The sequence below is a fragment of the Conger conger genome, chromosome 4 (genome assembly GCF_963514075.1).
Source record: "Conger conger chromosome 4, fConCon1.1, whole genome shotgun sequence".
Taxonomy (NCBI): Eukaryota; Metazoa; Chordata; class Actinopteri; order Anguilliformes; family Congridae; genus Conger; species Conger conger.
The window spans coordinates 23482388-23499486 of NC_083763.1; the positions used below are offsets into that span (position 1 = coordinate 23482388).

The following is a 17099-nucleotide window of genomic DNA, read 5'->3' on the forward strand; positions in this document are numbered from 1 at the left end:
CTGTATGGTCCTTGTAGGACCTGATGGATGACTGCCCAGTTAGCGTAAACCATAGACTGTAGACAAAAATAGGCGTAAACATGGGTGGGATCATCTCGATGGGTGGGATAGTAGACAATCAGTGAAGACGATGGACTGAACGAGGCTAATCGAATACAGTTCACCAATCTGAGCTCATCTATGTAGCCTATATAATGATCACTATTTCATGCGCTTAAAATGAGTAGAGTGGCAAGTACACCTACCCATCAGCTAGTGCAATATTTATGACCTTTTTTTTCCACCTTTTTTATTTCACCTTTATGTTAGGTAGATTTAATTTGCTTATTGGAATTCATTCTTATTACAACACAGCAGTAATGTGAGATAATTCTCACTGTCACATTATTTACATTATTTTATTAATCCATTTCAGTTCTGGCCTTTGCTTCCATGAGCAGAAATCTCACAATGTGGCTGGTACTTGGATCCAGGGATTGACATCCCCCACAGAAGCTCACAAACTCCAGTGGTTACCCTGGGTATTACTGTCTACTGAACCTCTGGTGCCAAAAAGCAAAACATCGTGATTGTGGAATGTAAGACAACTAGACAACTGGATAAGGTTCTAAAAATGAAGGAATTTGGTTTAGTAGAAATGATCTGTTTCCCAATGAAAGAAAAGGCAGCAGTAAAAGGGGTCGTTAGTGGAGTCCCTCTGAATGCGAAGGCTGAGTCTTTTTTGAGATGGAGGGAGTTTGTTGGGCGAGACAAGTCATTGGGAAGGAAAGGTGCAGGAAAGTCGGTCAGTGTTACTAGAATTAATTTAGTCAGTTATTAGGTGAGGGCATTCAAAAGGGTTCCACTGAGGTGTTATTGCTGCCAAGAGTATGGTCATACGGCAGCAGTATGTTGGAGAATGATGCACAGGTGTAGAAGGTGTGGGAAAAATGGGTGCACAGAGGAAGAATGTTCCCTAACTAATGATCAGGCAGTATGCTTAGACTGTGGGGAAAATAATGCAGTGGGTACAAAGGAGTGTGATAGAAGGAAAATAGAGAGTGAGGAGGAATGGACAAGGGGGAAATGTTGTATGCAGTAACAAAGAAGGTGAGGGCTGAAAGGGGATTAGTGAGGAAAGAACATGACAGAGCTAGGACAGTGACAATAGAGCAAGGAGGACCCAGACAGAGTTTATTGCGATGGTCATTAAGTGTACTAGCGAGATTGTCATGAAATCAGAGAGAATTATGATGGTGGTGCATGCAGCATAAATAATTTTGGGTATTACTGATTGTGACCTGGGTTTGAATCCCCGTTGGCCAGGGCCTCTCTGTGCGGAGTTTGCATGTTCTCCCCGAGTCTGCGTGGGTTTCCTCCTGGTACTCCGGTTTCCTCCCACAGTCCAAAGACATGCAGGTTAGGCTGATTGGAGAGTCTAAATTGCCTATAGGTATGAGTGTGTGAGTGAATGGTGTGTGTGCTCTGCGATGGACTGGCGACCTGTCCAGGGTGTATTCCTGCCTTTCGCCCAATGTATGCTGGGATAGGCTCCAGCCCCCCTGCGACCCTGTTCAGGATAAGCGGGTTAAGATAATGAATGAATTAATGAATGAATTAATGATTGTGAAGGGGGACGAGATTCAGGGAATTTTAGAGAAAGGGTTTGGTGGGAGTCAAAATGAATTTGGGTTTATGGAATGGGCGGGTTATATGCGCGTTGTTGTTATTTTCTATTTATTTGTTATTTTAAAAAAAATTTTACGAAATTATTAAGTACATTCAGTAGGGGGCGGTAATGCACTTTTACGTTTTGTAGTCGACGTTAAACAAGACTAAAGAAGAATAAGAAGAAATAAGCTTCACTGGCCCCGTAATCGGAAGTGACGCTTGTAGGTAAACGTTTGGTTGGTTGGTCGGTGCGCAAACAGGAGAGGAGACAGTGAAGAGGAATATCATAACCACAAAGGATTTTTTTCAAGACAAGAAAGGCTACGTTGGTAAGGTAAGGTGGAGGGACTTCACTGAAGCTTGTCCCAAGCGGTTCGTAGAGTCATCGTCGTTTACCTGTTGCTATGAATACTTCAAGACAGATGTGGGCAGAAGGGTGAATGGGATAGTCTACCAAGCACGCTAACTCACTGGGGATGAGAGATGCTGAAGCAGTCTTACAAGTGCTCATTGCGGCCTGTGATGCATTTCAGAATGGCCACTGCAGGGCATCTCACGCCAAATAGTAACGTGCAGTCAGAGGACATCAGAATTAGCAATTTGAGCTAACGCTATTCAACAATGTGTTATTCACATTGTTCTGTACTCTAGGCAGCCTGGTTATCAAAAGGAAGTAACCCAGCTAGCTAACGTTTATTTGCCCGAAGAATTTACTCAAAGGTCCAGGTCTCTGTGCGAGAAAAAAAAAATCAGCTGAATCGAATCGAGCGTTGCTATGCTAGCCAGTAATTTTATATGGTACGCTGGTTAGTCTGATACTGGTGTTCGTCTTCGGATATCTTTATGCATCTTAGTTGCGCTCTATGATTTCGGTTCTATGTAAGGTTAAATTAGTTAAGCAGTCGGTCATAACGTTAATACTACTCGCAAGCTAGCTTCTCGATAAAATCAGAACGAAAGAACAATTTATTTACGAGTGAACGATTGTATTTAACGTTAGCTGAACACAGTAGACGAGTTATTCATTCCGCGTGCCGCTCCATTGCACATCTGAGTATTTTTGGATACACGTTACCGTGTTGCATACAGTTATGTGGTTGCACGCATTTCTCCAGTCCAGCCACTGTCGTGAGGGTTATTCGCAGTAAATTATGGACAGGTAAGAGGAGACAAAAGTCTGTTTCCTAATATCATCTGATAGTATATCAATATGATGTCAATCAGCCCATGTCAATCAGTCGACTGTAATTCAACTTGCCGCCTCTGCGTCCTGTGAATAAGCGTGACGTTAATTTCAGCTTAATTGTCTTTATTGTTCCGTTTTCTTGTTCTGAAATGTGTGACCAGGAATACATTTGTCATAAGCGGGGAACAGCCCCCCTGGAGCAATGCAGGGTTAACGGCCTTGCTCAAGGGCATAACAGCTGTGCTTAAAATCTTATCTCTTGATTTGGGGCGGCCTGTAGCGTAGTGGTTAAGGTACATTACTGAGACCCGCAAGGTCGGTGGTTCAATCCCCGGTATTAGCCACAATAAGATCCACACAGCCGTTGGACCCTTGAGCAAGGCCCTTAAACCAGCATTGCTCCAGGGGGGCTGTTCCCCGCTTATGACAAATGTATTCCTGGTCACACATTTCAGAACAAGAAAACGCATTGCTCCAGGGGAGGATTGTCTCCTGCTTAGTCTAATCAACTGACTGTATGTCGCTCTGGATAAGAGCGTCTGCCAAATGCCGAAGGACTAACCACCAACCTTCCTGGTCGCATGTCATGTAGCCACTACGCTACAGTATAGGAGATTATATGGATTCTTGAGGTAAATTGCAGATTGCACTCATATGAAGATGCACAGAGTTTAACATCGGTTTGTCAGATAGGTCATGCATTCCATGCTTTCAAATTGGTGTGTAAACATAGTGAGGTTAATGAGTATCCTTTTGGATTAAAAATATTTATACTGTTGGCCCCTGAAAAGATTAATACAAGAATGGTGATCTTCGGTGTTATTTTTGCATGAAACTATGTTTCTATGTGAAATATATGCTAGCAAAATGCCAATATTCCATATATAATACAGATTTGTAGCTTTGCTTGTAGATTATAATGCTGGTAGTGTCTATCTTTAATAGATTTCTTCATAAAATGCGTTCTCTTTCTTCACAGCAACTGTAATACCTACAGTATGAACCCTGCATATAGCCCCACTCCATCAGGGGTCCCTTTTGCTAACCCAAAGGGAATAGGCTATCCAGGTAAGAAAATAGCAGAACTTCCCTAGCCCTGTAAATGCTATGGTACTTAATGTACCATGTAAACTTCTGGTCCTTACTAAAAATGTCTGACTGTCCTGACTCATGTTCTGTACATTATCTCCCTATATCGAGCGACATCACGTTGTTGGAACGCACCTGTTCATGCAAATGAGCACACCTGTTCATGCAAAGGCTGTAGGTGCATTAACTGTACTGTTTTTCTGATCTATGGTTTGTCTGTTGTGGGTTTTTTGTGCAGCGGGTTTTCCCGTTGGCTATGCGGCTGCTGCACCTGCATACTCCCCTAACATGTACCCTGGAGCCAACACGGCCTTTCCCACAGGTAAGAGCCCCTTGTCTCTCCAAATCCCTGAAATACATCACTTCGCAGTGTGTTTGAACTGCTTCCAGTCCTATTCACAACAGGAAGGGAATCTCACAAAGAGCCATCAACCTTTAGGGCTCCATTGCATCAAGACAACTAGTGCAAACTTGACAGGCTGGCAAGGCATTGGAAAAAACATTGCATTTTAGTCTCTTTGTAGAATTATTGTAGTCCCTCGACTTGCACATTCTTGCACCTCAGTTGAGTCTGCATGACAATAATGGAAACAGGAAACTGAAGTAATTACAATGAATGCAAACTGCCCAATTACAATGCTGCTGTGTTTTCTACAACATGTCACAAGTATTGAATTTTATCCACCCCCCACTCCACCCACGCACGCACGCACGCACGCACGCACGCACGCACGCACGCACGCACGCACGCACGCACGCACGCACGCACGCACGCACGCACGCACGCACGCACGCACGCACGCACGCACGCACGCACGCACGCACGCACGCACGCACGCACGCACGCACGCACGCACGCACGCACGCACGCACGCACGCACGCACGCACGCACGCACGCACGCACGCACGCACGCACGCACGCACGCACGCACGCACGCACGCACGCACGCACGCACGCACGCACGCACGCACGCACGCACGCACGCACGCACGCACGCACGCACGCACGCACGCACGCACGCACGCACGCACGCACGCACGCACGCACGCACGCACGCACGCACGCACGCAGGCTACCAGTACTTGATAGGACTTTTGTGACAATGAATCAAAAATAGTTATCCTATGCAAGTACACCTTCATTGTCAACATTTTTTGACCCTCTATCTTGGTTTCAGGTTACACTCCAGGCACACCATACAAAATGTCGTGCTCTCCTAGCACTGGTGCTGTCCCACCCTACTCCTCATCCCCAAATCCTTACCAGGCAGCTGTGTACCCCGTGAGAAGCTCATACCCCCAGCAGAACCCCTATGCTCAGGTGAGGCTTCAGTAATGCCGCACACCACTCTTGGCAAATAACGTAGACGCAATCATTCACCATTACAGCTCCCTGGTCTGCGGGAATGTGATCGCTAGCAGGAATCTTAACAACACAGCTAATAATTGTGATTCCCTATTAAAAAATAAGAAAGTTCATATGATACATGAAATGTATTTGTTAAGTTGGCTAGCTTGGAAAGGAAGAAGATTTTGTGGCCATATATATTATGAATATTTAGCTACCCAGCCAGACATGGAAGAAGTGGTAAGGAAACGATAGCTTTAAAAAATATATAACTATAGGGTTCGACAGTAAAGCTTGCCCAGGGCCTGTAAAACCAGGTGTCTGAGTATGGTGTATGGTTTAATACACTATAAACATGCAACATCACCGGCATCATAATGTACATAGCAACAAGCAGCTGGAGACAATGTATAATGGCATAGTAAATTGTAGCCAACTGCCATACGGCGCTGGTAACGTTAATGTAAAAGATGCATTTGTGGCATGTAGCTAGCTATGTAACTGGTATTACTATGCTAGCAATTGAATCTTCATCTTGTACTGTAAAAAAATATGTCTAATATGTTTTTAAATATCTGATGATATGGATAATCAATAACTTAATTGCTATGACAGAGGTTTGTGTGTTTTTTGTGCACCTTGTGTCACAAGCACATTTATTTCTGGTAAATTTAATTAAGTATTAGATTAAATATTTTCTATGATTTAGAGGTAATTGGATATCTCTGACACTTTTAACAACAATTGAGTGTCAATGGAATTGTCTTTAGAAGGCGTATTTTTGCCCAGTGTGAACTTGATGGGCTGTAATGCGAAGATGTGTAATTTCGGGTTTCAGCAAGCTGCATTCCGTCATACAGTAAAAGTGGCAGATCTGTTAAACACAACTTCCCCTTCCTCTCCACAGCAAGGGGCTTACTACACACAGCCGCTGTACGCGGCTCCCCCCCACGTCATCCACCACACCACTGTGGTGCAGCCCAATGGGATGCCAGCGGCCATGTTCGCTCCCCAGATTCCCCAGCCTCGTGCCAACGGTGTCGCCATGGGAATGGTAGCCGGGGCTACCATGGCGATGTCAGCTGGTATGTCGCACGTCGCACTGGATCGTCTCCCACATCGTCACAGCTGATGTGCGTTCAAGACTGCTAATGTTTGCAAACATTAGCTAACGTTCGCCAACATATTAAAACTTTTTTCTGTTTGCCACAAACATTAGCTAACGTTAGCTGACAGTTTGAAAAGGTAGTCTGCGGCAATGGCTGCTGTTGGGGAAAACGCAGAGAGAACAAGAGTTGACAATTATTTGGCTGTTATAATACACTTTAAGTTATGTGATATTAGTTCTTAGTAGGGATGAGCGAGTACTGCATTATCTGTATCTGTATCCATTCATCCAACTATATTATCTGTGTCCATAATTGGTGACTGGTTTAACCCGGATGTTTTGTCTGGTAGCTATTTGATCAGTCCTTTCACAATCGCCTGTCATTTCTGTAGTCCATCCAGGGGCCTTGCTTTTTGAATTTTGTAATTGTTGGGAGGTTTTATATTGCAGAAAAATAACAAATTCGGCCCCAAAACGCAAAGAATATAAAAAGGAAAAAAATAAAATAAATCCATCACAGAGCGAATGGCATAGGCTAGAGTAAACCAATGGTTTACAGCCTCATAATTAACTCTGCTAGTGTATTTGAGCACAAGAGCCTATACAGTCCACTCCAAAATTATTGGCACCCTTTATAAAAATGAAGAAAAAATGCTGCATACTATACACAGAAATAATCGTATTTGTAGAAATTAACCATCATAAATGTGTGTTATTGCTGTATTTATATGCATTGTTGTTGACCTGAGATTAAAAAAAAAAAACAATATTTTTGACAGAAAAATACATTGTGCTCTATGGGCAGCTTGTCCTCCTGTGTAGCAGATGAGTCAATGTCACATGGGTTGTGACATGTATTAAGAACGATCTATTCTGCTACAAAAGATTAGAGTCTTTGCGATGAGGCATTTTGCACCAGAATAATAATATAATAATGAAAATACAGCTCTGTTCAGCTATTCGCTTTTCTACTAACCATTCCCAGCTGCCTTACACACACCACGGACCAATCAGAAGACTGAAACAAAAGAAATACAACACCCATAATCCCAACTCTTAAAGCTGCATACTTCCATTTACCAACATAATGCACCCAATGAAACAATAAAAAAATAAAAAAATGTGCTAGCTCATCACAGATAATGATCAAATTGCTCATATAACACTCGTGCTCTGAAAAATCTCATTAAGTGTACTCTTGAGTACTGAAATCACCCTGAGTTCTTGCCTTTAAAAATAAATCGCAGGCAAGCAACGAATTGGCTAGCTGGCATTTTAGACCGTCATTTTAGAAGTCACATTCATTTGTATTAAAAAGGCATTTGTGGAGAACTAAATGGATTGTTCATTTAAAATTGTTCAACAGTAACCGTTTGCTGCAAATGTAGTTGACCACAAACGTTTGCTGTCTTGAACGCACGTCTGGAGGGTATTTCACGAAGATGGCTAAATGTGTAATCCGTAATTTTGGGCGAAGTAAAACCAGGAACAGCTATTTTCACTTTAGTCCATATTCCATATTTGAGGGGGTTCTCAGGTTATACAGTACTCAGTGCTGCAGTCAAGCTTAGTGAGTTAGCCAGTTTGCTGAAATACCATACTGTTTGTTTCCTCCCTGGCTAGGCGTACGTTCACACAATCTCGTTCACCTCTTCCTCCCGCAGGGACATTGTTGACGACCCACTCTCCGACTCAAGTGGCCCCTCACCCAGTCACAATCCCCTCGTACAGACCCCCTGGCACGCCAGCCTACAGCTACGTGCCCTCTCAGTGGTGAGCCCTGGGCAATGTAAGTACGATAATGGATTTATTTTAAAATCATTGAAATACAGTGCAGTCTGTAATTATTTGGACAGTGACACACTATTATTTTTTTTTTTTTTTTGGGCTGTACACCAGCAAACAGTTTAAATAAAACAACCACTATGTGGTTAAAGTGGAGAACTTCGGCTTTAATTTGAGGGTTTTTACTTCCATATTGAGTGAACGTGAAGGAATTACAGCCCTTTTTAGACATCATCCCTGTAATTTCAGGGGTCCAAAGGTAATTGGACAAATGAACACAAACTGAAATAGTCATCATATTCAATATGTCATTGCAAATCCTTTGCATTCAATTATAACCACATAGTGATTGTTTTATTTAAGTACAGAGTGAAAACAACAAAGAATTTGTTGCTGTACAAATACTTATGGTCTGCACTGTATAAAACTATGTTTTAAAAAAAAATATCTACACAGAAAAGAACATAATTATTCCAAACTTATTTGTGAAAACCGGAATGCTTGAGTTATGACACAGCCCATGTAGGCCCCTTATTTGAAAAATCTAAACCGGGTTAAACCCTTATTCCAAGTATGTAAAATCTTAATAAGATGGGTTGCATATGCAGAATTATCCATAAATGAACTGCTCTCTTCTGTTCCATCCCTGTCTACCAATCAGGTTGAAGACGGTAGATACGCATTCATTTTCAGACCAGTATCGTATGATTGGGGCTGAAGCCCCGATGTCTCCAAACAGGATTTCATTCCTCCGAACAAGCAGGAGTCCAAATGGAAAGATTCCCCCAAAAAACGAGGAGAAGGAGTGAGGATCTTCCCTGTCTGGACCCATCATGAAAACCCTACCCCACACCCTTCATGCCGTCTACCACATATCTCACCGCCCATAACCAGGTCTCCATGCACAACTCATGTTTTTGTGGACTGTAGTTTTGCAGTTTTGTAGTGATGGAAAGGGAGTTTGAACTGATTTTATTTGGGGTTCATATCGAGTTGAATGCATGTTTATAATCAATGACGTGAAAACGACTACAGAAAAAGCTTGCTCAATCTTAACAGTGACTGATGCAAAAATCGTCCTAAGCAGAAATCCAAAGGAACTCTGTATAGTTTGACAAAACTAGAGGGGAAAAAAACAGTTCTACAGCTTGTCCTCTAATGCAATGTCTTAATGTGAATTTAAACATCTACTTCTTTCAAACAGGTATGTGAACTAGGTTTGCAGACCATTGTGCAGTATACTTGGAGCAATTGTTATCATTTAGGTCTTTGTTTGTTTGTCAGTGGTTTTATTTCAATGGGTGATGCTGCAGGAGCTTATATCTACAACTGTGCAATTTGGGGATGGTGCCTCTACTCTAGGTTGTGGTGATGTGAGAGCCAGGATTTGTGAATTTCAATCAAGTGGAGTTATCGGTGCTGCAGTGTGTTATCAACGATTCACTGGTCTGGACTAAATGTGGTGTTTTGCCGTAGGGAGAAAAGGTTCTTCATTGGGTCGAAAAAGTAATCGACAATTGGAAGCTCCACCTATAATAGTGTTCATTAAGCCGCGCTCTCCCATCTTTAAGGGAGCTGTGCCTGTCCGCCATATTCCTCCCATTTCCACTGTTGTCCAAGGAAATGGTGGTGTGTGAGTGCATGCACAAGTGCGTATGAGCCTGTGTCCTAGTATATAAGGAAAGGCATTTGTATGGTATTACCCTTCCCCGAGTGTGAATTGTAAAAATTCAGATGGGAGAAGGGGGAAAACATCTTCAGCACCAAGAAATATTTGTCCTCCAGTGAGTTAAAATTCTAGTGAGTAGAATTTCACTAAATTATAAATGCACTGCTATGTTATGAAAGCTACTAGATGACCGTTTTCTAACAGGGTAATGTGATGGTATTCAGAGAGGTGTAGTTCCAATGCCGTGAAAAGCTCATAAGCCAAATCATCCTGGTTTGTTCAGCGTTTAGACTGAGCTGTAGTGGACCACCCCTAGGGTGCACCAGAGCTGACTTCATAGGCTTTCATGTACACTACATTTTTCATGGAAGCCACCTCACATGTTGATGTTAAAAATAATGTTAATGTTTTTTGTACTGTATTTTCAAGAGACCAAAATAATCAATAAAAACAATTGCGAGTATCTCCTGCCTAACAGAAATGGGTAGTAGAAATGCAGTGGAAGAAGTCGGCAACCAAGGAAATGTATTAAATGCTAAAATTGTCAAAATAAGGATGCAATGGTATGAAAAAATGATGGCACTATACTAAATGACCACCCATGCTGGAATTAAAATTATGTTTGTGTCTACGCAATATTTTGGTATAGAACCCTGGAATAAAGCCTTAAAAGATTGTAATAACTGTAGGCAGTCAAAATGATTAAAATCTGCAAAGTTGAGAACGACACCAGTTTATACCAGTTAGGCTTAGCCTATGTGTTTTGAAACCACAGTATTCAGAAGCTTTTTCAATGCACACATATAATGTGTGTGGTTATGACAGCACAATTTATGAAGAAAGTCATTCACAGGTATAAAAATGTAACTCCATGCTGTAGGTGACTGTCAGCCTGGGTCCACATATTCCACTACGCATCATCCAATGTTACCTTCCTTTTTCCTCCTTTTAAAATGTTTTTTTTCTTGAGACACAAGTTCAAACAGTTCCGTTCATATTTCGCCAATAGTTATGGCCAATTCAGATGCAGTTCATTGTAGCATGTTAAAACTAAATGAACAAAACAAAGGATGAAAATAGAAGCTCATAAAATTAACATTCATACAGGTTCCTGCCAGGGCTCGCTGTGTTTATTATTACTAAAGGTTGTGTAATTATACTTGCAGTCCGGTATTGGCTTTCACAGTTGTCTGTATGTGCCTTCTCAGAAATTGGCAGTGGGAAGTTGGCACTTGGGCTAGCTCATTGGACCTCTGGCATGTGTTTATTGGTCTCCCTATTTTACACAGATGGGAGGGTAAAGTATCATAACCACACAATTGTTGGAGATTTCATTCTTTACCAGTAACTCATTGGATTGAACCATTTGTTTTGTACTCTCCTGTGTTTGAGGATTGGTGTGGTGAGCACATCCTTATGCTTAGTTCACACCAGGCAGCGAATAACAGAACATTGTTGTTCCTACTGCTGTATTCTGCCGGTTGCTGGTATTGAGATGAAACAAAAAACAATTCTGACCCAATAAACCAGGTGAGCTTAATTAACTGTGTAACCGACTGCTTCAATTGATCAATTTAGTACCGAGTAACAACAAAAACGGCAGACCCCGCAGCTCTCCAGGACCAGGAATGAAGATCCTGCTTATTGTCATTGCAGTTTAGAAGCCAAAGGCAGAAGCTGTTCTGAAAAGGAATCTTCATCACTGAAGGCGACCAACCTTTTCAGTCTGAGCCTCTAGCCAAGCATTGTTGTTTGAGAGTGTTGGTTAGAGAGGTCCAATGTTTTGGATACTTTGGTTCCAAAGTTATGATTGATCCAGTCTTTGATTAAAGAAATTGTACCAATTAATACCAACAATCTAACACTGGTCTTTCTTTAGAGACTAGTGCTATAAACCTAGGCAGGGACTGAGAGAATCTGTGTAGAGGCAGCCTGAACTAGTAAGCTTCTATCGGCGTCAGGATCTTCAACCGGCCTTGAATTAGTGACCATGTGACCAAAAGCACTACTACATACCTTAGGCTTGCTAAATTTGGTGTCCACAATGTAATTCACAAAATGGTCTATCACAAAATTCAGTTGGTTTGAATGCAGTGTTTCTATTCATTCTTTTTTGTCTTGTATAAGTCTCAGCAATATGAAAGTGGTATGATTTTGCAATGCTTGGCACATAAGGATAAGGCACCCCGAGTGCGTTTCGCACTACTTTGTGGCCTGCTTAGGTCAAGGTGTTTTAGGAATTGTGATTTGACATTGGTCCCCTGTTACCTGCCTGTCTGGCAGCACCAGTCTGTTGCTGGTCAGTGGCAGGTTGCTAGCCTGCCTGCCCAGGTAGCACAAGGCCACTCGGTGGCGTACTGACTCGATCTGAAATGTGTATCAAAGGAAGTGTGTGTGTTTTTTTTATTTTTTTTATTTTTTATGTTTACGGAGATGCATTTACAGCATTTTAAATAAAGTTGATATACAAAATTAAACGTGGAAGTGTTATTGCTGCATCAAGTATTCGAAAATATATGAATTCGTCAAAATAAAAAAAATGTATGTTTTGTGCTTGAGGTACTCTCAGTTCATAAGTAGTGCAAGCTCTTCTCCCAAGTAGGCAGGTTGAGAATTCTCAAAATTTCTCAAATATATGCAATAACTCGCAACTAGGGAAATCAAAAACGTGCACCAAAACAGAAATATTACTTAAAAAAGCAAAAAAGCATTAACATATGCGTTTGTGCATATATGTAATATGTTGTTTTTCCGCTGAAAGTGCTAGATTAAATAGTTTTTCAATATTCTGTGTATTTAGCAGAGGGGGACAAAGATATGAAATAACCAATAGCATCAATAGACAAAATATCAGTTGTAGCTGACATTTTGGTTACAGCATAAACAAAAAGCTTGGCCATTAAAATACATGTTGAATGATTTTATTCTCATGTTCTGAGTGCATATGTAAACAACCATACACATACAAAGGTAATGTACAAACACACTTTTTTTTCCTTTTTATATTTTACACAAACTATGCTATTTCACAAGTGCCTAGCTCACGGCAAGATAGAAAACGCTGCAGCAAGCACATAATTACTGGCATTCTCCCCAATTCAGTGCTTTGCCTTTCAGAGACTTTGTTTAAACAATGTATTCACTGGATTTCATCGAATGATGCTTTAAATATTCATCAGTAAGCAGACAGAAGTTTGCTCAGAATATACCTCAGGAGAATGCATTCTGCCATTTTTTTGCCCTTCAAATAAATAAATAAAAACAACTGTCTGGACAATTACATTATCTTTCTTGTCAGAGCACAATGAGGATTTCATAGGTACCAAAAACGCATAGAAGTTGCTCAGATGTTATCAGTAGGGAGAGAAAATTATCATTCTGTAATGATGGCACGGTATTTCATTGCGTAGGTAAAACATGTTCTTACCCAAAGACACTGCGCAGTGCCATTTAGAGCTCAGTGTATGTACTGTACCTTTGAATAATGATGCATGAAAGTATTGATTTTTTTTTTTTAACAAAGCCTGTTGCCCAATCAACATGTGCAGCAAAGGCGGCTTCATTGCAGCTGCCTGACTGACCAGAGGGATTGTCATCCATCGACGCTGTAATACTTGTTGCAAGTAGATTGTTTTTTTATGTTCAAGGACCCAGTAGCCAGATCACACTTCACACAAGTGTTAAGTTTGGAAACCTCTTTAGGCATTTTGCATGCAGATTATGCATAAATTACTGGTGGGTATTATCATAATATTGTGGAATACCAAGAAAAAAAAATGACATGCCATGGTAATATTTAGGGTAGCTGTTTTTCAAGCTTTGAACATCCGCTCTTCTTCTGTAGATAAAGCAGACTGGATACCGCAGAAAGGCTGAGATACTGGTTGAAATACAATCCAGAACTAGATTTTCAAACCACTTTCCATTTGATTAACTATTTGCCACTTGGAATTATGTGCAAATGTACGAGTGGGGGGTCACCGTTTCTGAAATTGCAAGCATTTGGAAAGCGGGGAGCAAAACAAATAAACCATTGAGTTCACGCAATTTTGACGAAAACCCCACAAACAACCAAATTGCCTTTCACAGATAAAAGCCTTTTGCCTTAGCTGCATCGCAGTGAGCAGCTGTCGGACTAATACAGAAATTTAAGGGAGAAGCGTATGGATGCTGTGCACTCCTCCATGTTTTAAGCAGGTGTTGACAGCTGGAATTGTGGGCACCTGGGCATCTGCGATGATGACTGTCTGAGAGAAGCAACATGGCATAACACTTACACAAAGCACTCACTTTTGCCCTGAAATCTGACAGCAACTTGTTCACCGGTGACTCATCATCAAAGTGGGGGAAGAGAGAGTGGTCTCCAGTTGTGCCCAATAGGGCACCTATCAGATGGCAAGATTTCAGTGCATGTCGCATGTTTAAAGGGAGTTTGCTTTTCATTTAATTACAGGCATAAGGCTCCAGATTTCTTATCTGATGAGCTAAAATTATCTTCTAAAAACTTGTAATCCCTGCCTGTTTCCCTTTTGCAGATGCTCTATCATGCTATAAGCAGGGTAGGTTTCATGTTACAGGATAATGCATTTTTCCAAGCAGTACGATATGGGTTGAATAAAATGCATGAGGTTACTGGGACAAATGCTGCTGTGTTCACAAAAATTACAATCCTGATGACCCCATCCCTGCACTAATAACGCAAATAAACGGCAAAGTCTGCTCCATTCGCTGCCTACAACATAAAGAACCAAAACAGCGCTGTCTAGAATTTAAAAGACACAAAACACAAAAGATAAAAGCCTGGTTTAATGGACAAAGATTAAGCTTAGTCCCAGACTAAATAGAATTTTGTATGGATAATTTCCATTTAAACTGTAATTCAGCCTAGTACTAGGCTTAATCTGCGTTTGCAAAACTGGCCCATAAATTAACATTATATGATCTGTGGGTGGCATTGTTCCCAAATAGCAAATGAAAGTGACACGGTAAGCAATATATTTCCTGCAGCACCTAATGAATATTCTACAGTAAATTACTGTAGAATATTCTTGAACCAGCCTCTGGGATGAAGTGTCTAAAAAAATGATGCACACAATGTTCTGGGATTTATCTCTATTTTCTATCATTTTCTTTTTTGTATATACACGCTATTTTATATTTTGAAATAAAAATATTATTCAATCTTTATTACAGTATAGGCACATTTCCTTCTACAATTTTACATGTTTGAGCATAGGTTTTGTTTTACTTGCTTTGAAATAACATCCACTTATTTTCTTTTAAAAATATAAAGGTTTTCCCATATTTCTTTACTGTATTAAATATTTGGTTAGTTGCCCACTTCACAAGGCAGACTTGACCAGCTCAAATGTCAGGGGACATCTTTAAAAACAAAGCCTATCTGGGTACTGGTTTGAGTCCTGCTGGAATGGCGTGTTCCTTTCAAAATGTCCTGATATGTCAGACATGGCTTTAGGCTCATGTATACATATACATATAAGCATGTTTATATTATTCAAATGTAAAAATTGACAAATGTATAAAGAACTGACTCACGAAAATAAGCATCTAGCTGAGTGTGAAATGTCTCAATTTTATAGACATGCACAGTATTTCATGATCATTGACCAGCTTTTTTGAGTACAGTATTAAAAGAAAAAAATCCAACTGTTGACATTTTTGTAATCTCTTTACAAATGCCTACTTGGTGCAGCAAGATAGACAAGAAACGTATGTCCTCAACTTTCCAGCTGACCACGTAACTGAAAGTGAGGAGCTTTTAATAAGATTAAAAGAATACATAAAAAATGTTAATACCTTGTTTCAAAACAATCCATGCAAGTTCCACATAACATTTGCCGTTGATGCATTGAATGGCACTTCAGAAAGTTAGCTGCAGACACAAAACCGGATTCATGGGTAAGGCTAAGCAAATACAGAGACACACAAAAAATGACTTTAAAGGACAGGGAACTGTGCGAGATATGGGTCAAATGTCTGCTGTGCTTGACGTTAAAACCTCAAAGTGGGTTTTCCGGGACAAAATCTTTGGGATCCATACCTTCTGTGAATCACTTGCACGCATACACAGACACTACAACCAGTTCCCTGAAGTCCTTTGAGAATAAACCAGCTTGAAATGTTCACGTTCACTAGAACTTTCCACGAAGATGAAGTTTTGCGTACAACCCTTTTTTCATCCCGAACGCTGATGCGGTTCACACGAAATAACAAATACAAAAACTATTATCTGGCACTGTGAACAGTTGGCATCTGTCGGGAAAAAAACACTGAAAAAAAATCAATCCTTCCTCCAGTAGAGGTCCCTTGAGGAAAGACGCTGCAGAAGTGTCAGGCAATTACTCGAAGCAGTAGTATTAGCACGGGGGCCACTGTAGCTCAAGCAGAAGAGGTGTCCTTGTAGTCCTGGGGCTAAGAGAAGCCGTAACGTCCCTCCCAACATATATACAGAGTCCGGGAGTTGATCTCAAAGTCTGATTGTAACCAACCAATAAAGTGCTTTCTCAAAGAAAAAATAATCGTTGTAATAGTTACCATATCAATAACCGATGCAGATAATGAAAAAGGAAGTGAAAGTTCAGGCTGCGGACGCAGCTCCTCACTTCTTGAAGGGCGTCAGCCTCCCGATGTTGTGCCAGAAGTTGGAGGTCTTGCGCTTGGGCTCAGCCAGCATGAAGACCTGCTGCTGGGGTAGGGCGGTGGGGAGGGTGGGGTGCTTCTGCCGCAGCAGGAAGTCATAGTAGGGCCTGGTCACCGCTGGGGCGGGCGAGGGGCGGGGGAGGGGGAGAGAGAGGACCATGGTCAGTTTAACTGAACATCTCTAACCGAACATGCCACGTGTAAGGAAACTCTCAAGCTCACGGACCCTGGTTCAGTATGGTAACACTGATAGCCCCAAGGAATGTCAACCACTTGGGGGCTTGCACTCCATTTCCTGTGAGGAATGGCTCCATTTCCTTGATGTTCATGGCTGTAGACAACTGATTCTTTGTGAATTGTACCTTATCAAACCTGTGCTGTGGGTGTTCTATTGACCTTCAGTATGCACTTATTGTACGTTGCTTTGAAAAAAGCGTCTGCTAAATAAAATGTCATGTAATGTAAAGAGTGAGCATGGCTATCTCCCAGTTACAATCTGAGGATGTATGAGGGGGAGAGAGAGCAGAGTCTCAGGGAGAAGTGAGGGGGTTTATTATGAACAGGTGAGGACAGCCAGGTAGACATATGTAGTATGGAGACAAA

General features: G+C 41.3%; 2 protein-coding genes across 5 annotated transcripts in view; one reads left to right on the top strand and one right to left on the bottom strand.

The window, feature by feature from the left end:
- The first annotated feature begins 1865 nt into the window (after nt 1-1865).
- LOC133126069 (myelin-associated neurite-outgrowth inhibitor-like) lies at nt 1866-12313 on the top strand. Of its 2 annotated transcripts, none has more exons than XM_061237876.1 (7): nt 1866-1984; nt 3816-3904; nt 4164-4247; nt 5105-5247; nt 6182-6359; nt 8047-8171; nt 8829-12313. In XM_061237876.1, the coding sequence occupies exons 2-6, from the start codon at nt 3835-3837 to the stop codon at nt 8157-8159; spliced, it is 588 nt and encodes a 195-aa protein (XP_061093860.1). In that variant the 5' UTR covers nt 1866-1984; nt 3816-3834; the 3' UTR covers nt 8160-8171; nt 8829-12313. The 2 variants fall into 2 exon arrangements, with proteins under 2 accessions (XP_061093860.1, XP_061093861.1); XM_061237877.1 differs by having other exon boundaries at nt 1881-1979.
- Nucleotides 12314-12741: 428 nt separating this feature from the next.
- The window catches only part of LOC133126068 (rho guanine nucleotide exchange factor 4-like), a 52087-nt gene continuing 47729 nt past the window's right edge, over nt 12742-17099 (bottom strand). For all 3 annotated transcript variants that reach the window (XM_061237873.1, XM_061237875.1, XM_061237874.1), the window contains one exon: nt 12742-16613. In XM_061237873.1, the coding sequence (XP_061093857.1) occupies nt 16456-16613 (158 nt within the window). In that variant the 3' untranslated portion in view covers nt 12742-16455. The remainder of the gene's footprint in view (nt 16614-17099) is intronic.